General features: G+C 36.3%; 1 protein-coding gene across 1 annotated transcript in view; it reads left to right on the forward strand.

The window, feature by feature from the left end:
* LOC139133845 (laminin subunit alpha-2-like) overlaps positions 1–22,432 on the forward strand; it is a 110,046-nt gene that overhangs the window by 42,641 nt on the left and 44,973 nt on the right. The window contains 22 exon segments of the mRNA XM_070700607.1: positions 225–367; positions 730–840; positions 1,034–1,145; positions 2,065–2,218; positions 3,062–3,272; positions 4,131–4,247; positions 5,299–5,456; positions 6,306–6,444; positions 7,342–7,570; positions 8,240–8,422; positions 8,980–9,134; positions 9,869–10,012; positions 10,935–11,065; positions 13,266–13,422; positions 14,039–14,160; positions 16,019–16,178; positions 16,543–16,687; positions 18,538–18,655; positions 19,021–19,144; positions 19,779–19,955; positions 20,800–20,948; positions 21,737–21,922. Coding sequence (XP_070556708.1) covers positions 225–367; positions 730–840; positions 1,034–1,145; positions 2,065–2,218; positions 3,062–3,272; positions 4,131–4,247; positions 5,299–5,456; positions 6,306–6,444; positions 7,342–7,570; positions 8,240–8,422; positions 8,980–9,134; positions 9,869–10,012; positions 10,935–11,065; positions 13,266–13,422; positions 14,039–14,160; positions 16,019–16,178; positions 16,543–16,687; positions 18,538–18,655; positions 19,021–19,144; positions 19,779–19,955; positions 20,800–20,948; positions 21,737–21,922 — 3,325 coding nt within the window.

The following is a 22,432-nucleotide window of genomic DNA, read 5'->3' on the forward strand; positions in this document are numbered from 1 at the left end:
GTTTTTTGGTAGAATATTTTTCGTATAGCAATGTCATCTTGATTAATGTAAACAGAGGGTTCTACATGAAAAACATGAAAACTTGAATTTACTACAAGTGACTGACCTAGCAAAAATGCTATTATCATGAATACTTCTCTGTAATGAAAGATGAAAGTACGATACATATTTGTCAAAAAGGATCTGTGTGATAGTTTTGACCTTTGACCTTGTTACCTTTTCAGCATGCGATGATACTTGTACTGGATTATTATTGGATGATATTGATGAATTGACAGCGAAGTTGGAAACACCAAATATTACTGGCATAGTACCTGCGCCATGGTCTCGTCTTCGTATGATGGTCAATGCTACACAACAGTTACAGGTAAGCTATAGTTTACGGCCATCTGATCTCTTCACTTGTTTTAAAGTAGTTTACAGGGAACTCATGTATGTTAATTTTAGTCATCTGTTATGTAAACTGAATGATAACATCTTAGAAAAAACTGCTAGATTTAAAAAAATGACAAAGCAATAATATTGAGGCTGAAATTTTCATTGATATGAACTTTCATATTAAATTTATTTCTTAGTTTCTGTATGATTACTATTAAGAACCAAAGACCAAATACAGTATTTGAAACTTTAAGAAACAATTTCACAGTCAGTCTGTAAAAATACCTTGGTTACACTGTTGGGTTTTATAGATAACATGACTGTTTTTGTTTTGTATTTGAATTGAAATAGCCTCAGCTTGAATCCTACAAAAATGCTCTGGAAGTTGCTGCTGATATGGTCAATTCTCTACCTGATGGTGTGATGGGTTTAGAAGATGATGTGATGGCTCTTTTGAAGAGGGTAAGTGATAAGATAGTCATGTGACAGCAATGTGTTAATAGATGGTGAAAGTGTTAGCAAGTAATGTTGACAAGCAAAATATCACACTTTGATGTGATTTCATTCTCCTTGTTACACTCCATGTACTGACTGTTATGTTGATAATTACACAGTCAAGATAATTTGGCGTTTTGTATCATGTTTCCTAACACAGTCTGAAGAATCCCAGACAAGATCTTCCAACACGGCAGAGGAAGCCAACAAGAGTGATCGTAGAGCCATTGAAGTGGAACAGCTTCTTCAGGATACCCTAGATAAAATCAAAGGTGAGAAACCTCTCCGCCATACATTTTAACACCTTCCTCTTGTAATCATCATTGATGACTGCACTACTTATTCAACTTGCTATTACTGACTTTATATTAAAAATCCAAAAACTTTTTATAAGTTCCAGTTGTATCTACGTCCACATATATTAAATCACAGCAAATAAACTCAGCAATGCCTTTGCTAGTTTATTAAGTGCCATATGCTATGAGTTTGAATCTAATCAAGAATTTACTGAATTTGCTACCCTGGCTTGACATTTCTACTGGTGGACAGATTGTCCCTGGAGACTGCCTGAAGCCCACTGTAGAGATGTACTCGTTGCTTTGATAAAGTCTATGTGCAATGTATCATAGAAAGTATGTATATTTGCGAGTGCTTCATGAACTTGACTGTGTGTGGAGGGGTCTCAGTCAGAAAATTATAAGAGCTATATAACTCTGTTATTGAACCACTCTTTTTAAGGGTAGGGATTTAGTGGAGCATTTTGTCTCTGGCGTCTTTGCTTAGTGACTAGATGTCGCACAGTGTGAATTTGAATCCTATCAAGAATTAACTGAGTTTATTGCTTTGACCACAAATGTACAAATGACAGACTGAAGTGACAAGTTTATTTTCCCATCCTGTGAATATAAATTTACAAGAGAATCAATCCAAATTTGTTTCTTTATCTTACCAAGCATGCTGTATCCTATTACTTAGCTTTTTTTTGTGCTTTGTATCACAAGTTTATGTTTCCTTTTCACAGACATACATGCTTTCTCAGTGTGATCACCATTTGCTAAGTACAAAGCTTCCAATAATAATGTCAGGAAACTTGAATATGAATGGAACAATTTGTCAAAAAAATTTATATTTTCCAGGAAACAAATTTGTTTGAAGTAAGTTTCAGCTGTGTACATTAAATTTGTTTTTCAGCGCTGATCAAGGACCTTGAAGACTTAGCAGACAGTATTTCAAGTCAACCAGCATTGGAAAATGAAGCTTTACTGGAAGAAGCTAAGCGCATCTTGGATGAAATAATGGCAAGAAATTTTACAGTCCGGGATCAGGATGCTATGGATGAATTAGAGTAAGTCCATTCATTTTTCATTACATCACAAATTTGCTCTATCAGTGATCAGTTTCCTTGATCTTGAAATATCTTTCAGTAATAATTCATTCAACGGTTTCTAAATTATTTTCGAAAAGTAATGATCTGCTGCAAAATGTTTAAAGTTCCAATAATCCAATACACCAGAGTAAAGATTGACCAGCTGTTCATAATTGATGGGACAAGTCTACATGCCCATTAAAAGGTGACTGTCTCATCAAAGGTGTCGTTTACAAGGCCAAGGTATCAACAGGAGTCAACAAGGATAAGGTTTACATCGGCCTCACTGATAACACCTTTAAGAGTGCTTCTCTAAACACATGCAATTGTTCCGTAACAAAAAGTGTGAGAATAGTATTAAACTATCAAACTTTATTTAATCTGTAAAGAAAGAGGACAGATCTTTGATGTGTCATAGTCAATTGACAAAGCATCAAGTTTCTCTAACATAAGCAAGCCATGTTAAATCTTTGTATATCAAAAAAGCTACACTTTATCAATGCTGACAAATCTACTGTATAACAAAAAGACCCAGGTTGGTCTGAAAGTGCCGTTGTCAAAACAAATATTATTTCAAATTTCAACAACACCTAGAGCTATAGCACAATGGTACATTCCTACTCTAAAAAAGGCAAGCGTATATGTGCTGGAGCCAAAAAACAGACTGTAATAAGCAAAAACAGAAAGTTTAAGATATTATGGAAGTAATTTTTGTTTCTGGTTGACAGATTCAGTGTTTGGAACTAGACCGATCAAATCACTATTTATACATGCAATAGATAGCACCAAGAGTTGAATGTTTGTAAATTTGTCAATTTTCAGACGTGCCAAGGAGTCCTTGAGAAAAGCTCAGAGAGCTTTCATGGACAAAGTGGAAGAGAACATAGAGCTGGCAGATCGTATCGAGGATAGTATGATGGACATCATGGATAAATTCAATGAATTAATCAATCAAACAGAGCTAGCCGACATGATGGCTGATAACACTGAGGAACTCAATTATAACAGTCGCAATACCTCATTGGAAGTAAAAGTAAGTAGAATTCAGCATTTTCTTTCTTGCAATAATCTTATTTGGACAGTCATTTTAGATTCCACGTGCTACATAGATTTGCAAAGCAAGGTGAGGGATTGAGATCAGTCAGTCGGCATCCTTTGTCTGTCCTATATATCTGTTCGTTTGTATGTACGTTCACCTGTTCATCCATCCTATGCTCAAGACTTACACTTACCACAGGTGTTGTGTCATTTTCAAATTTTCAAAAAAAGATCTTGAAGACATCATTTACTCCACAAGGTTTAAAATGAGGCCAATCAAATCATAGAGCAGAAATGTGTTGCAAAAACCCGAGCGTGAGTATCTGTCCTCTGAGTGCGTCCTTTCGTAATGCGCAGTATTTTTTGTATGCACTTCCCTCCTTCACACGTTGTCAAGGAATTGCATTCTTTCAAGCAAACTAGAACTGTTGCATGTGTGTTGAAGGGCAAGTAACTGTAACTTTTGATGATTTTTTTTCACCATTTTTGATTTTTATATCAGCTGAAAAATCAAGTTCAACTCCCCAGGGCATGTTGAAACACCGACTACCTAGTTTGTCAACACAATGTCTGTATGTGTAAAGTTCACTGTCATTGTTTACATTTGAACTCTAGTCAAGACAAGAATTCACTTTTGAACATTGGGGTCTACATATATACAGGTAGAGTTGACAAGCTAAACACTGTATGTGTACCTCAACATGGTTTGGGGAGTTGAACAAGAAACTGTAATTGACATTGACAATGAAAACAGTGAAAAAGTCAACAAAAGTTACAGCGACTGGTCCTTTGATTTTTCCCAGATGAAGTAGACTTGGAGTAATCAAAGCGTATTTTGTTTTGTGTTTGTCAGGAGAAAATGAAACAACTAATGGAGAGAGAGACTGCATTGATAAATGTTCTGAACTCTGGAAGACACTTGCTTGAAAACGCATCAGACGCAATAAATATTGGATACAGAGAACTTGAGGTAACAAATTTTTTGAAAATTTGGTATTTCATGAAAACTTGACAATATTGATATTATTCATATTTTCATAGTGGAAGGTTTGTTACTAGGATTTGTCTGGACAAGTAACCCACTTTTACAGTCTGCATTACTGTGAATGCCAGATATTTTAAGTTTCACAATGAACTACTGTATACCATGAGTTTTGTAGACTACTTTGATCACATTATAGTCACCTGCATTACCTTTTGTCAGACTTGAAGATAGGTTAAAACACTCTCTTTGAGATAAATAAGATACAAATTCTGACAAAGATTTGCTTTTGTGCTCACTTCTGTAAACAGACACAGAGACTTACATACAGGTGATATTCGCATCTAGTTAAGAATGTTGCTTTAAAATTCCAACTGCTGTATCTGTTTCACAAGTTATTTGTTGTTTACTGCTGCCACGCCACTGTGCATGACTACATGGACAACTATGAACATTTTGTCAATTTTACACACATTACTCATCCAGAAGTCCAGGTTTGCGAGAAATATTGAGTGTCAGGCCAAATTTGAATGTTAAAAGGGTTGTAGAGCCAAAAGACTATGTACAAAAGGGCTTATTAGTGTCATTGGTGTCAGAATCACATAATTAGGGGGCAAAAATAAATATTTGGTCTAAAAATTTTGATGATAATTTTCTCCCAAGTGGTATTTATTTCAATGGTTTGTCTATGGAGCCTTGTAGAAAGAGGATTAATTTTACAGGAATCATAAAACATACTTTGATACCATCAATTTTTTGAATGAAACTAAAAATGTTATAATGCCGTAAGATATGACAACAAGTAGGGGTAATAAAACACCCCTGTACTGAGACAAAATTTATCAGGATTCCATCTGGCAGCAATTAAATGTCACTTTGTGTTGCTTTCATTAGTAACAGACCTAAAATTGGAATCAGCTCTTAATAAATTTTCCAACAGATTTTCAAAACAAATTATAAGTGAATTATTGCAAATTAGGTTTTGTGTTTCAGCCATATTCTAAACAACCATGTCATCATATTTGTTTTGCCTGTATAGCAAACGTTACTGAAATCAGAGGACCTAACAGCAGTCTTACCAGATGTGCGAATGAAAGTCGGCTTAATTCAACAAAATATGGCGGATGTACCTGAAGTAGTAGCCCGTGCTGAACAGCATGCTGATAGCCTGGCTGAGTATGCAGCTTCCCTTGAAAAGTAAGCATAAAATCTATCATTGTTAAGGTAGTATGCGCCTTCGAATTGAATGACTTCAACTTTTGCTCAAACTTTCCTCAAGAAAACTTGAAACTGAGCCATTTTTGAAGTCAAGAATTAAAATCAGGGGTCATGCTGCAAGATTTGGTACTTAGAGAAACAAACTAGGGTAGATGTAAAAATTACCAATATTTGAAATTCAAAATGGCTGCCATCCACATGTTTCCCCATGAAAAATAAATGGATTTTTAATTTCCAAACAAGTAAGACAGTGGAAATCTTTGCCTTATCCTCAAGTTTCAAAATGAACCCAAGCAAGCTGTAGACCAAAAGATAGAATCATAAAAATTTGAGAATCCAAATGTCTGTCCCTGAGGTGCATGCTACCTTAAAATAAATTGCTGTTGAATTTCCGTCATTCCCATATTTGGTAGTTGTAGGTGCTTGCCAAATGTCTTGAACTTGGATGTGTAGACAGGAGCCTGGCACAGGTACCTGGTATCTTGCAGACAAAACAAAACATCAGAGTTTGACTGATGTAAATATATATCCAATTGAGCTTGTCTGTTTCTAATGAGTTTCTTCACATTGACAGCAACCACCTAGATGATCTTAGTGATAAATACAGACTTATTTTATTCATAGTTGTGACTGAAGTGATTGACACAAAGGTCAAAGTGCAATTTTTCCAACTGTCTTGAGTGACCAAAATGTGTGTATTCATTAGCTACAACTGCCTGAAATATCTTCATATATTTGAAAATATTTGATGCATGATTTCATTACCACCAAGGTTTCATGTTGACGCTGTTGCGTACATTAGTAAACGTGTTACAATTTCTGTTGCAGTCTCTTTGAAAGCACCCGTGATCTGGCTGAGGTGCCTGTCAAAGCAGCCAGAGTGTATGGTGAAATTGTAGACACAATCAGTGACGCTAACATAACAGCCCATGAAGCAAGACAGATAGCTGATGAAGCATTACAACAGGTATAGTTGTTTTTATGTGGATTGTCATCTGCGTAAATCAGTGTTTTTGCTGAGGTTGTGATACACAGGGAAATGTCTTGAAAACCTCTGTACCAAAGGTTTTGGTAGATATGGCGATGGTGTTAGAAGCTGTGTACCATTTCTGTTGTACCTTTTATTGGCTATCTTTGAATGGTAATTATATATTTCAGTGTAGTACCTCTGGTACTATTCTATGTGATTTTTTTAATGAAATTATATTATTTTTTGCTTAAAACAAATAAAACAGTTTTTTCTCCAGGTTTCTGTCACAAAGGGAACGTCCTCTTCTACTTGAAAATTTTTGAGATTTGGTTCTGATTGGGGGGGGACCGTAATAAATTATAGAAACCTATGTTTTTCTACTTATTCTAATTAAGTTTTTTAAAGGTATTAGAAATTAAAGTTATTGTGTAGATCAAATGTCAAATTAGAGACAGCCCACGGTTTCCTGTTCTTTTCCATCTTGTAATTGTGTAATGTATTGGAAGCCCACACAGATCATTCACACTTCGTTCATTTAAGTTGTAACAGGGTTTTGTAATCTTGAGGCAAACTCTCGCTGATAGTCTTTCAGCTTTGGCTCATCTTTCTGAAGATTGAAAGCTTGGTATGTCACTGTACTGTGGCTGGACAGATAGTGGGTTAAATCAACCATGTGATGTTTACACCTTTGACAGCAATCACTTTGCAGAATGCCACGCAACACTCTGTGTATATCAAGATCTCAAGATCCCAATGTAGAAGGGCACATGGCATGTGTTTATATTTATGTCTATTTTAAGGGGGAATTTTGTCTAAATAGGGGGATTCACACAATCATGCACTTTGGAGAAAACACAGAATTCATAATTTTGTGTGTGTTGTTGATTGATCTAGGCATCAGAGGGAACCGGTGCGGAAGACTCCCTTGCAGCCAGGGCCATGAACTCCAAGGAAAGAAGTGAAATCCTACTAGATGGCGCCCAGACTAAGGATTCCGATGTAAATTCCCTGGAAGACAGACTTGGATTAGTCAAACAAGACATAGATACAATAAAGGCTACTAAAAAAGAAATAACAGACAAAAATTCTGCAATCCAAGCTGAATTACCAGCTCTGCAAACAGGTACAAGCGGATCTCACTCTCTTACTCCAGAATTTTCGCTATTGAAATTTTTCTCTCCCAAAATATTACAATAAAGGGGCAGCTGTACTCATTTTACTCAAATTATTTTTTGTGAAATATGCTTGTATCAAGACTGATATATATTTTTAGTCATATTTCTCAAACATAGCATAAGAATAGAAGAAACTTCTTTGATCTTCTGTAGTAAGATTTTCTTGATGTTAAATTTACCATTCTTTAACAATGAATGTGAAGGTAAAACATCTCAGGGACCGTTATTCAGATTTTCCAATTTTCACAATCATTTTCTTGTCTACTGCTTTATGGAGAATTATTCTGAAGCGTACTCATTAAATAAGCTTTTCACCAACTTGTTTTTATGAAAGCGAAAACGTTAATTTTCCCCATAGGTTTAACACAGGGATGGCTGCCATTTTGAATTTCTGATATTGGTAAATTTTTTGCAAGTTGTCACTCTAGTATCAAAATCAGCTCAGCAATCCCTAATATTTAAGTCTGATTTTTGGAATGGTTTAAAGCTCCCTTGTGAAACTTTGAGCAGAGGTCTTTTGTTTTTGAGGCTTATAATCCTTTTAAAAAAAGGAAGCCCAAGTTTTGTTGTTATGTGAATTGTTCTAGAACATGTTTTGTTTTTTTCTTGATGGTCAGACTTGAGTCAGAAAGCTCAGGAAGCCAAGGCCAAGGCTGATGAAGCATCTGGCCGTGCTGCAGCAGCTAAACAGAAGACCCAGGATGTGCTCGATGCATTACCATCACAACTTGAGAAATTTTCGAAGTTGAAAGAAAATACTTTAATGGCCTCAACAAACATCAACTCGGCTGACAGAAGCTGTGAGTAGTCTGCTTTCAGTAAGAAAGCATGTTTCCTTTTATTGCCAGTGGAGCTTGTTGTTTGCCATCTACCAAGTCAGTAAAAACAGTATTTTTAAAACCATAACTGTGTATTTTCACCCTATTGGGCATTGTCATAGTGGTTGAAGTCAGTAACAATCATGTTTTCAGTTTCTATTTTCAGGCACCTTCAAATGTTATAGTGTGTCATCCCCATCGTGCCGTCTGACCCAATGTAATGTGCCACAATGCACACAAATTAATGACACAAGTAAATTTTTTGGTTCATAAACAAAGATATATGGATGATGCAAAGAAATTTCCCCAATTCTTCAGATTGACAGAAAGTTTCCATAATTCTGTTTTTGTTAGAGGGCACACTGGTTATGCTACAATGTTTCTGAATGACTTTCCCTGATAGTGACATATAGGAACTTTTCAGGGTTAAAGGTTAAGGGTTAAAGGTAAAAATTGAAATTTGGTTTTCAATGTAAATCACTTTCCTTTTTATGTAATTTCTTTATCTAAACTATCGTGTGCGGCAATTTCATTTGCAGTGGACAGGAGCAAAAGTGCTCTGAGTAAAATGCTTGAGCTGTCGGAATCATTGACTCGCAGAGCTGCAAACATCCGGGATTTACAAGGAATGATGGCAAATAACCTCACACAGATAACTGAAAGGATATCTTTGGCAAAGAGCCAAGCTGCAAGTGTAAGTACACAAACATTGTTGTAGTTACAATTCACTATGTGTACATGTCAGGTGCAGCTAACTAAAAAGTTCAGTCAATATTACAAAATCGTCATAAAACATATTTTTAAGTTGAAATACTGATTTTACTTATATTTGACCATGACCTTATAATTTGGAGGGGGAATTGAAGCTGTTTGTAACTTTTTTTCATAAATTTTCTCCCTGACTACTGTAAAAGTTGCAATTTCTTCTCTGCACACAGTAAAGCTTTACTTTTCTCCCAGTTAACTGATTATTTTAAAGTTGCCTGCCTGCTGAAAAACTGTGCCTGAACACCTGTTTGCACAAAAAAGCTTCGCTAGCACTTGATATGTACTGTAAAAATAACATGCTGCATAGTTGAAATGAGTGAATGGAGTTGATAATTCGTGTCAGAAATGTAGTACTGTATTCATATACCTTTCAAGCAATATAAGGTTCAAGTGTTTCCGACATTGCCCAGACTGTGATATAAAAATCACTGGCACATTAGCAGAGTAGCTGTATTTTTAAAGAAAAAAACAATTGAGCAGAAAAACCAGTTGACATTGACATAATGGCAAACGTCAGTCATTAGAAACATTTAGTGTTACCGATAGATTTGACATGTGAACAGTGGAATGTAACATTTTGACAAAGGGTGTATTTATAAATGCTGTCATTTCTATTGAAGCAATATGACTACCATTTTGAAACTTTATATTCTGTTACAGATCAAGTTGTCAGTCGATACATCAGGTACCTGTATCCGTGGTTATGAACCAGATGTCTCACGAAGCCCTTACAATTCTGTCGTCATGAATTTCAAAACAACACAGGCTGACAATCTGTTGATGTATTTGGGATCTGTCACCACTGTAAGTAATCCAAGTTTACATTAAAGTGTAATCAGTAAACACTTGACATGTCAGACTTAGGAACTGTTGGTATCAAAAGTTACATGGGAATACATCTGAAAGCAAGACCAACTCAGAATTGCTTGTCGATGTTGAAAGTCATTTGACATTAAGGTAGTTCACACCCCAAAACTGAAAGACTGTAACTTCTACTCAAACTTTCATCAAGTAAACTTTCACCATTCTCTTTCATAATCAAGAATAGAAATCAGTGGAAACCATGTAAAGTTTCATACTACAGAAACAAATTGTCCAACATTTACCGATATTTGAAATTCAAAATGGCCGCCATCCCTGTGTTATCTATATAAGGGAGTGTAAAATTCCTGATTTTCACAAAACTAAGCCAGTAAAAACTTTGTTTATTTCATAAGCTTCAAAATGAGCCCCCACAAGTGGTAGGTCAAAACATCATTGTAAACGTTTGAGTGTCCAAATATCTTTCCCCAACACACATTCTACCCTAAAGGGAAACCATCATCGGAAATGCGCCTGTGCAAGTTTCTTGTTTACAAACAATGTATTTCGTGTACTATAATCTAAATGCACCTCATGATTATACCTGCAACATGTAAATTATATGATGTAGATTATGACATACATCTTTTAACTTTCATCAATCACCATCGTACTTTGGATACAGATGTTTACAATGGGTATATGGGTCCCTTACGACCTTTGAGCGCAGTTCCCATGACTGTATCACAAGTGTCATTTGCTACATAGCAAATAACACACATTTATCAGTTATGGTAGTAAAATGTGTTGTGGTTAAGAAACATTTTTCATCTGTAAAAAATTTCAACAATATATGATAAACATGTCATGCCATATATTATAAAACCAAGTTATAAATATTTGTTTGTGTCTTCATGTACCTCAGGATGATTTCCTGTCAATAGAGACTGTGAATGGAAGAGTGAAATTCCAATGGGATGTAGGAGCCGGTCTTGGAAGTGTTACACATCCAATGTCAATAGATGATGACAAGTGGTACAAAGTAGAAGCTAACAGGCAAGTCAACTGTATAATACAAAAAGTTTTATTAAAAAACTTAAACATGACAAATATCTTAAGATTGTAATCATGCCTCATCAGGGATCACTTTGGGGCTCGATAACGCGATATTTACGCTCAAAAATCAGAAAAATCACATTCCGAAAAATCAATTGGGCAAAAAAGTCGCGCAGATAATGCAAATGGCACGTATGTGATACATTTACGCGATCTAAATTCATCGGTAATATTTGGCAGGTTTTCAGTACAGAACCACTCATTCTGTTGCCGTAGAGAGCGCTATACCAAGAGCCTGTTGCAGAGTTACCCGTTTCAAACAGTGTTTGTGATTGGTTGCCAACAGGCAGTTTTGCGTTCATTGACAGTTCATTGGAGTCGATACAGCAAGTGTTCATTGTTGATGTAAAGCGTGTTGTCGTCGCTCAAAATGGCGCTTTCGAAGGAATTCGTGTCCAGTACGAGTGGTAGTGCGAAGAAAAAAAACGAAAATGCACTATTCTGGACTACTGTACTTCAGTTACTCCGCACTAGAAAGTATGGATTCGATCGCCTCCGATTACAACTACACTCTGTGTGACAGTTTTCGGACAGGATAGTGAATTTCGCCAAAAGCCGTTTCATAAATGACAAGCACTACGAAATCTTATTATCATACCTTTCGAAACTTTATTGTGTTTATCCTCAAACTGTTAACACCGACAGAAGTAGCAATTATGGGGGTCAAAGTTGCCAAATTTTTTACCCATGTTGAGTGCACAGTAATCGGACTGCTATCGCAGTAATCTAATCGGACGTCGTATTTGGAATATGATTATAGGGGCTAAATACTGATATTTTGAAACTTCGAACCCTATTTTCAATTTCGATGTGTTTAGAAAACTATATGGAAATATTTCATGACAATTAGTTACGTTTAATCCATGGATGACGCAACTATATTTCGACGTGTATGGCGCTTAGGTATCGGACACGGCTGTCTTTGTGTGTTGCGTTCGACACCTTGTATCGTACAGTGTAGCGAACTTCGCCAAGTTTGTAGCCCGAAATAGCATCTACCAAAAAAAAAACTATCCAAACAAAATGCAGCGTCACCTGACTTACTTTGACTTGTAAAACGCTATCAATACGGAGCGAAGTGAGTACAACAAACAGCATGTCATTAAATGTCCGAAAACTGAGGTTGTCTGAAAACCGTCACACTGAGTGTATTGTTATGCAAATTAACCAATATGCAGAAAATCACGGGTATCCCAGAGATTTTGAAATTCTCCCCCAGTTTTTTTTCATGTGGGATTTTACCTCATGCAGTTCTTGAGCCAGGGTAATCCCTGCTCATGATGGAAAGACTAAAACAAATTTTCCCCAAGGACATCAAACCATTTTTTTTTCAAAATCAAGAATAAAAACAGGGGTCACCATGGGAATTCGCTGTTAGAGAAACAAACTACCCTTCACATTTACGGAAACGTGAAATTCAAAATGGCCGAAATGCTTGTGTTAACTTTGTAGGGGAAATTAAATTTCTGATTTTTCATAAAGGTGAGATGATAAAAATTTTATCTGCTCCATAAACTTCATAATGACCCAAAAAGTTGAGGGGACCAAAAAATATTGTCAAATTTGAGAAATGTTTCAGTTGAAATTGTTGACACGATAAAATAAAGCTTCACTAACAATTGTACTTCAGCAACCTTTCATATTATAATTACAAGTCTGCATCTACAATGCGTATGACTGTCTGATCTAAGTTAGAGCCTGGGAGGTCAATAAAAGCGGATTGTTTCCCTTGTGTATGTGGTCTTGGTCACTGTAACACAACTTCGTTACCTCCAAGAATACTGATTAGAATCACACCAACAGAGAAATGCTGCTGTTTTGAAGATATGAGGTCGAAGGTGTACTTCAGATTACTTCATGATTCGATCTTATGCCACAGAAATTATCGCGGTTTTCTTTTTTGACGCATAATGATGAAAAATTTACTTAAAATCACTGAAAGTTTGCATGAAATACCATCAGTAACTTCGAGTCTAGCAGAGACATCTTGAATTTTTTACCTCAGTCTGTTTGTGAATGTTTCTGTGTTAAATGTAGAATAAAATTTCCATTTATAAAACTGGTGGATTCTCACATGTTTGATGGGAGTAGTTGCAATTACCCATTCTGACCTGTCATTCCCCCATTCTTCTATCAACAGATACGGCGCCGCAGCAGAGCTGAGAGTCAAGCGGTCAACTTCCAGTTCAGATACTGAGGTGGCAAGGAGTGAGGCTCCTCCAGAATACAGTGTTTTAGATGCCGATAGAGACAGTGACTTCCACATTGGTGGAATTCCAGAATCTCTTTTCTCAACGGTAAATCCAACTTTTCCAGGCTCAAATCTTCACATAATTGTGACATAGGATTTGTTTACACCATTTCACGTTTCTGTAAAGCAAAGGTTTTTTAAGCTCACATTTGGTATATGTATATATAACCAACTGCCAAAGATCTCCAAGCCAATAATAAGTTGTTTCCTTAAATATTACTTCTTGACAAATTACCAAATATTGCTAACCATTAATTCCATGCAATGCAATATTAGAAAAGGACATCTGTACCTAATTGGTATGGTAGTCATGTCTCTAATTTTGATGTACTAGGCTGCATAATGTTGTATATGTGTGTGTTCATTGCAACAGTTGCCAACATGTACATACTTGGCCTTGGTATTTGATAAATGGTGCCTCAAATGTGTTCAAATGCACTTGATACTATGATTTTTACATCTAAGGCCTTTAATAGCTATTAAATATGGTATGTACACTCACTCAGGTCTGTCATGTGTTAAACCAAATGTGAGCAAAGGGTCATTTACGCTACCTTTTAACTCTTGATACAAAATACCTTTATTGGTATTTCACTTTCCTGGGATATCAGGAATACAATCGATGTCATTTGACAAGTGTACAATACTGTTCATGTTTACAGAACAATGCTTTAACTTCTAAGACATTTGGCGGATGTGTTGGTGAAACGATTCTTGATGGCAAAAACGTTGGACTTTGGAACTTTACGGATGCAGGTGGTTCATGTGATGGATGTATTGAAAGGTAAGTAGATTCCTCCATGCTGAGTCTCAACCGTTGACTGCCTCAAAGTCATTGCTCAGTGTGGCCCAGTGACTGCTCCTAACTTGTTGCTCAGTGTAGTCCATTGACAGCCCCAACTCAATACTTAATCTAATTTGTTGGCCGTAGACTGCCCTCTGACTCATTGCTCGACCTTGTCTGTTGACTGCCCCTAACACGTTACTTAATTGAAAGTTGACTGCTTTCATATGGCAAGTCTTATTAGACTCACATCTAACTCATTGTTTAATGTAGTCTGCTGACTGCCCGTAACTCGTTTCTTAATCTAGACTTTTGACTGCTCCTATGTGGAAAGTCTACAGGCTCTCCCCTAACTCAGTGCTCAATCTAGTCTGTAGACTGTCCCTAACTCATAGCTTAATCTAGCTTGTTTACTGCCCCCAAACTCATTTCATAGTATAGTCTGTAGACTGCCCCTGACTCGTTGCTCAATCTCATCTGTAAACTGCCTCAAACTCATTACAATCAGCATGTTTTTAATTTAGCTAACACAACATCCTACCCATGGTAGATATAGGGAAAGTTGAAATTAGTGGCATCTTAAATTAGTGAATTGACAGACTTGACAAATTTCCCCCAAAAAGATGCTAGCATACATGTAGTAGCCTATAGACTGCTCCCTAACTCATTTTTTTTTCAATCTGATCTGAAAACTGCTCCCTAACTTGTTGCTCAATCTAGTTTGTGACCCACTCCTTAAGTCATTACTTAATCTAAGTTGACAGCCCTCTAACTTGTCGCTCAATCTAAGTCTGTAGACTGCTCCATTACTTGTTGCTTTATCTAGTCTATTACCTGCCCCTGACTTATTGCTCAGTCTAGTCTGTAGGCTGCCCCTAAAACTGGCTTTGAACTGCCAATCTTCTAAAGTGTGAATTTGGCTAATAGTTGAACTTGAAGAACACTTAGCTCAAACTTTCCGATGAAAACAGTCAGGATTTCGTAGGGAGCTCTGGCATTGATTGATAAAGCAATTGGACCCCCTAGAAATGTGGTGATTCATGAGCAGACCCTCTGTTCTACTGTATAGCCAATCTTCAATGATTTTGTACACAAATCATGCTCCGTCATTTATAAATCTAGTAATTTCGCTTTTGTTGTATTTGGAAATTCATCTCATAACTATCAGAAACTACTACCATATAATTTGCTTAACATCATTTTATGGTAAAGAAAGACTGAAAAAGAGCAGGATTATCATTGTTCTTATTTTGAAACCTGCATGACACGACTTGTGTGAAGTGAGGATTTTGGTAAGTTCTCTGATTCAGATGCAAAATGCATGGAAAAGGCATTGCAGTCAAAACCAATCAGCTAACTTCCCAAGCTAAGTTGTTACAATTTTCTGAATGCGACCTCCCTCCCCCACATGCTGTAGCGTTCATGAAACATTCGCACACCATACTTGCCATCATAAATTAGACACAAAGTCAATCAAAGCAATAAATACATCGCTAACCAGGGCTTCAGATAGATAAAGTGGAGACTTCAACCAGAGGCTATACACCGTTTGCAATGAGAGAGGTAGTCCCAGGATATTGACTACATCAGAAGTTATATATCAATCTGGCTGTTTGTACATCGATTTCTTTGATAGTTTTCATAAGAATGGTACTCTACATGTACTATGCGATGGGTCTTGCTCAATTGCCCTCTAACTATTGTACTAGTTTTGATTACAGAGCCATCATAGTGTCTGTTTAGTGTGCATGCATGTACTGGTTAACTTGCCCTTCAGAGTAATTGTAATATCAATTGTTTAGCCAAGTAGCAATTGTGATTTGTGATCTAATTACTGTGTAATTGCTATCATTTTCAGCCCTGGCCCACTTCCTGCTGCCAATACGTATCACTTTGATGGATCTGGATATGTCATTATGCCCAAAATTCGCAAGTGGAATACTGAATCTACAACTCTCCTTTTCCAGTTCAAATCATTTGATGAAAATGCTTTATTATTTTATGTTACTGACAATAAGGTAAGATCTTCCATTTTCTAAACTCTTTTTTCATCTAAAAGTTGATTTTGCAAATTTTCTGCTTTTTCTTCCCAGCGGTAAATGTATGATGTATGGTTGATAAAGTAAGTCTTGTTGCGTTTTAATTTTGACCAAGTTTTGATGAATAGGCTTGATCTCCTGAAGTCAAATATGCAAATAAGGGTCAGCCAGCGATGAAGTGATTGATGACAAAAGATCATGTAGGTAGTTACCTATGCAAGGATTGACTTGATCAAGGAGTCTATAAAAGACGTTTGAGTCAGTTGAGATTTAACCGGAAAGGTCTTTCAATGGCAGATTAAGCCAAGCTTTGCTAAGTTGATTAACTGTTGATCTCTTACAGAAGGACTTCATGTCTGTGGAGCTGAACGAGGGCAGAGTTGTTTATCGCTATGACTTAGGTGCTGGTATTGCCGAGTTAATCACACAAAATAAATATAACACGGGTGACTGGGTTCGTGTTTCTGCAAGACGAGTCAAACGAGGCGGTAAGACATTTTGACAATAAGCAGGGGGGATTTCAAGTAATAACATTCAATTCTGATGTGTTTTCTTCTCTACAACAACACAAGAATCTGCAGCAAGTCAGTTACCTCACAACATTCTCAGGAACTTGTGTATTCTGTGCCTCTTTGTCTGTTGTCAGACATCTGATGTTTTGACAAAGACACCGTTTCCTTTTGCCTGTCTAATGAAGTATTCCCTTCAATTGGAAGTTGTGGATAAAATTTACTGCACAGCTATGGTAGTAAATGTTACCAAATGGAGACAGACAGCTGACCGGGCATGCTGACAAATTAATGTGTGTCTGGATAGAAATTCAAATGTCAAGAATCAACTATGCTGGTTTTAGATTTTATTGAGAGATGGTAATGTATCCATGTTGTTACTCAAAAATTTTTGAAACCATGTTTGCACAGTCACAAAATAAAAAATGTCATTTGCAATATGTCTGGAATGAAAATATGTGTAAGCCAGATCTGGTAAATGGAATTCACTTTGGAGTGTTTGGATAGATATTTGTCTGGACAGATACTATTTGTCCTAAAGCATATCGAAATACACAGTATTCAGCTTTTCAACTCGGCCTGTACATGTGTTGACCGCATTGTTACAGTAAAGCAATGAGTTTTCGGTATGCACTAAAATTCAAATGTAAACAATAACAGTATTAATTATAGTCCAAACAAGGGACTATGTGTCTGAGGGGAGGTGACCATTTGTCTGACGTCAGGGCAAATTGCCTCCTGGCATGAGAGTACACCATCCTGTTTTTTGCTATAATATTTTGAGTACATGCCTCGCTTATGTAGTTTTCACTTTAAATGCTTGAGTTGATTTGTAAATGACAACCATGTGCTTTATTTGCGTCTGTTAAAAAATAGAATTTCATCATCAAGAGGCTCAATCCTTCTTATGCAGTTCTTCAATTTTTCATGCATAATTTTCTAAAAATTGGATTCCCTATGTAAGAATGCAATGTTGAAACTCCCTAAGTCAAGTTGAAAATAGTTCCAGTCCACTGTCATTCAAGTGTGTGACCCGCAACGTCAGTGACGAGTTATCATTGAATCCTATGGAGTGTGCAACATTCAATAAACTAGGCATGCAATAGTGCAGCTTACTGTGTAGATGCAGTGTTTAAAAATTATATATACAAGGTGTTTGAACATGGTTTAGGGAGAAGACCAAGAAACTAATGTGGATATTTTAAACAACTTAGTAGCGAAATCATCAAAAGTTCCAGCTACTTGCCCTTTAAGATAGTTGAGAAGGGTCTCCATTTTATAAAGTCACTGGAGAACGGAAATCCCTTTGTGTAGAGTTGATAAAGTGATGCTTAGTTAAAAGTAGTAAGATGTGCTTTTTAATTTATTCATCGCAAAGAAATGTACATTTGCTATTGTGTAAATATGCCATTCTGTCAAAACATATATAGGCTTATTCTTTTATAAGTGGCTGTGTTATAGACATAATAAACATAGCCAACCCACAAGTTATAATATGTAACCTATCCCACATAGAATTGGTTCCACAATTTGCACCAAATATCTGTTTAAAAAAAACAAAACTCAAAAGTTAGAAAATTTAATCTAGTGGCAGATAGAGCTTGTGTTACACAGTTTGTATCACAGCAATCGCCTTAGTTCCCAGATTTTCATGCGTATATCATATGACTTGATATTATAAGTAAAAATATTTGAATCCTCCAAACCAATGGTATCTCCAATAGACTACATGAATATCTAATGCTACAATCAAAGTGTTATGTTTATGAATTCATGCCACAGCACTATCACCAGTTTCACTTTGTTTTGTTTTGTTGATTGTCTTTCAGGAATATTAATTGTAAATGATGTTGATAAAGTTGAAGCTGATGCTCCAGGTACTTTATCAGGCCTTGCAGTCGATGATTTCATGTACTTTGGAGGTGTCCCATCAGAAGTGGAAGTCAGGTAAATTATTTTTAGTATTTTCACAACTGTGTGTCACTACACATGGTCAGTTGTGGCTATTTAATCACCAGATATGTGTGTGGGTGTAAATACATCAATTTTGTATTGAAAAAAATCCTGAAATTGCTTGGAAATTTGGTTTGCAAGGTTTTTTTACATTCCATTGTCACATTGGGCTGCTTGTCTGTGTGAGTCAAATAATGGCTACTACACAAATCTCACAAATCTCTTGTTCGGTGCTTTTAAATTTGGTTAGAAGGGCTTAAAACACATAATTAAATATTGTATCTACTGTGACACTGCTCTGCCTACTGTAACTGAATGTGAGCAAAGTGTCATTAATGCTATTTTTTGCATTCTTCTAGATCTGGCATTGTGTCGAGAAGATTTGCAGGTTGTCTAAGAGAGATTTCTGTAAATACAAATTCCCAAGAATTGAGTTCAGAAAGTATTCGCTTTGTTGGTGTTACTGATGGTTGCTTGAGCAAGGTAAGTCCTGACGTTCTTTTCTTCCATTTCGTAAAAAATGTTGTTTTGTCATCACCAGAAATTGCTGCACACGGATTATTTGGGGACAGATATTCAGACACTTAAATTTTTGCAATACCATTCTTCTCCACTGCTTATTTTTGTGAAAATCAGAAATATGATATTTCCCTACAGTGTTTAAAAATACCAGGATTTTGATTTAGGTGTTGGTAAATTTCAAATAATTTTGCCATTCCCAAATTTGCATGGTAACTCCTGATTTCAAGTCTTTATGTGGTAAGGAAATTGTTAAAAATTTCCTCCATGAAAGTTTTTGCCAAAGTTTTAAGTATTTCAATTTTTAGGCAGATACTACCGTAACCCTTCAATTTCAGCTGTAATTTTTCCTACCAAACTTTTATTGCAACATTTTACCAATTTTGATGAATTTTTCTGTTATTATTTTTATTATTTCGGACCAAATGGACATCACATTTCATTTGGCTACAGTTTTTATCAAAATTTTGGCAAAAATCTGAAAAAAGTTTACGTGGGTATATTTTATAGAAGTGATAAAAATTTACTTTTGTACTGTATTCTGTATTTACCTGCTGATAATTCTACTCCTTTTTTGTTTATGTTTCCATTATTGCAGCCTATTCGCAGTGTTGGTATCATGGGTAGTGGTTATTTGGAGTTACCTGCCATGGATTTGGATGATGACGCAGATATCACCGTGTCATTCGCAACGATGCAGCCTAACGCCATTATCTTCGTTGCTAAGGATACCAATGCGAGACGCAAGAGGCAAATTAACGCAGATGCTGAAGGAGTGAGTAACTACATGTATTCCCGATATACAGTGCAAGATGCGAATAACATGAATATTCCACAGTGACAAAGATTCATTAGCATAAAGTGTAACACTGAAACAATGCTCATTAACATAACTCGAATAATCCACCTTGCATCTTGCACTCTAGACAGGACCATTCTTCTAGATCCTGTGAAGTCTTGTTTTAGTTGTCCAGGGTGTTCTTTTACAGGTTTGATGAATTTTACAAAATCACCATCTCTGTATGGCCAGTTGTTTTTGACATTTTTTGGTAAAATTTTTAACAATCACCACTATAAAATTAATTGATGTCCAGCTTGTAGATCCCCTTCTCAGAACTCAATCAGATTTCTTAAAAGTCATCAAATATATGATAAAGATACAAGTCATATGTACATCAATTTATTTTGATCAAAATGGGGACGCAGTGTCATTGACACTATTTTTTTACACATTGTCATTTTCATTTTAAATTTATTCTTTCTTTACCTATGAATTTGTTATAGTTCGTGTTCAGTGGTCCCAACTTTCTCAAAAATTATTAACTGAACTTCTTTGTCATGTATTTTTAACCTGAGTTTCTCAGTTGTGTTTGTTTGGCACTGCCTAATGTAGAAATTAGTTTCATGTTGTGTACTCTATGTGACCCCAACTTTCATGATTATCTTAATTCTATCATTATGGCAATGTAATCCAAATGTGAAATTAAAATATACCTGTGGACCGTGTTTGTCTAGGCTTATCATATAATCACAAAATTTCTGAAATAAAGCTGCAAAATACATCCTTATTGTCAAATTGTAAATTTTTGAAGTCACCAAGTTATTGTTCTGATTGGCAGGTGTACTACTCTATGATGTTGAACAATGGCAGACTTCAAGTGCAGGTCAATGCTGGAGACGGAGAAGTTTTACTGACAACGCGCAAACAAGCTGGCACATTTAACGATGGTAACTTCCACGTTGCAAGCATTGTCAAAGAAGGCAGAAGGTAACGTCTCTATGCATGCCTAGATTATTTGGGATATTTAAATTGTCACGCACAAGGTCAAAGTCATCTGATAAAGTCAAAGGTCATCTATAGGAGGTCAAAGGTCATCTTTACAAGCCCTTTGGGATGTACAGAATGGAAAATATAGCTTTTGCTGTATATATTAGCTTGTAATATCATCAAAAGAGGCAACACTTTGTGAGAGAGCTGTGCCAATGCAGTCGGTACAGGCTATAAAGTTTACCTTTACACAATTTTGCAAGTAACAGTTTCTTAAGGGTGGTAAGCAGGAAAAAAAACCGGAGTTCCCCAGTCATTTTACATGGATGTCCCTTGGTATAATTAATGCAATCAGATTAGGCGATAGCAGAAATGTTACCAAGGTTCCTCAATCATTTACGTTATCAAACCGACAGAATATCATTTGCAATCACTAACAAGTAACAACGAACTTCTGTTCACAATACTATGTCGTATCTGTTGTTATCTTTATGAGCTTCCGACAGCTTAGAAAACACTTTGGCAAAAAACTGAAGTTCATAAGAGGACAGAAGGCTGTTTATGATATAGCAGTGCAGTAAATCACTTTAAAGTATGCATTATCTGGACAATAATCCATATTTCACTGGGCTTTTTATTTTAATGTGTTTATGATTCATAGCTAGAACACAGCATGTGTTTCAATTTTGATCATGCGATGACTTAATTTGTGAACAGTTAATTAGAGCATATGACAAGATGAATACGGTATGATGAAATTATGTGTTTAAACTTATTTCTCCTTTCAGTATTCGTTTGACGGTCGATGATATTCATTCACGTGGTGGTAATCTGCCATCAAGTAATACAAAAGTTACGGCCAATCGTTTCTTTGTTGGCGGCGTTCATGAAGATTTCCAGAGTGAACTGGGAGAGGCAGCTGAGGTGGTAACACCGTTTGCGGGATGTATTCAAGACTTGGTCTTCAATGGCGGGTAAGTGAATGTCTACTTCGTCATGGTGATTTGTAGTTGCGAAATCCTCTTGTAGATCTTTCAATGCGCTCACTGTCAAGATTTTGGACGGTATCTAGACAAGAGATGACATGACTTGATTATGCGCTTTTCCCGGCAAAGCAGCTTCTTAGAAGTCATGTGACCCAATGTATGATCAGGTTATGCCACTGCCTCATTAAGTGGTTTTCTTTGGTTGAGGCTATGTTGAATGCAACAAGCAGCAAGTGACAAAGGTAATGGTGCCAAAAGCATGTTTCATGCATCACAATTTTTACAATTCACCTTCAAGTTGCATAAAAGTTCAGCGCAACTGAAAGGTAAAGAATGGTCTTCATGTCTTTAAGTATGAAACTGGGGTTGGCACATTTAAAATTCTTCAAGATAATCACAAATTTTCCAGGCTATACCTCTGTAGAAACCAAGTCATTAGCATCACAGCTCCCAAACACTTCAGTTTATCCAGCATAAGCAGTGTCATCTATTCAATTA

The sequence above is a fragment of the Ptychodera flava genome, chromosome 5 (assembly GCF_041260155.1).
Source record: "Ptychodera flava strain L36383 chromosome 5, AS_Pfla_20210202, whole genome shotgun sequence".
Classification (NCBI taxonomy): domain Eukaryota; kingdom Metazoa; phylum Hemichordata; class Enteropneusta; family Ptychoderidae; genus Ptychodera; species Ptychodera flava.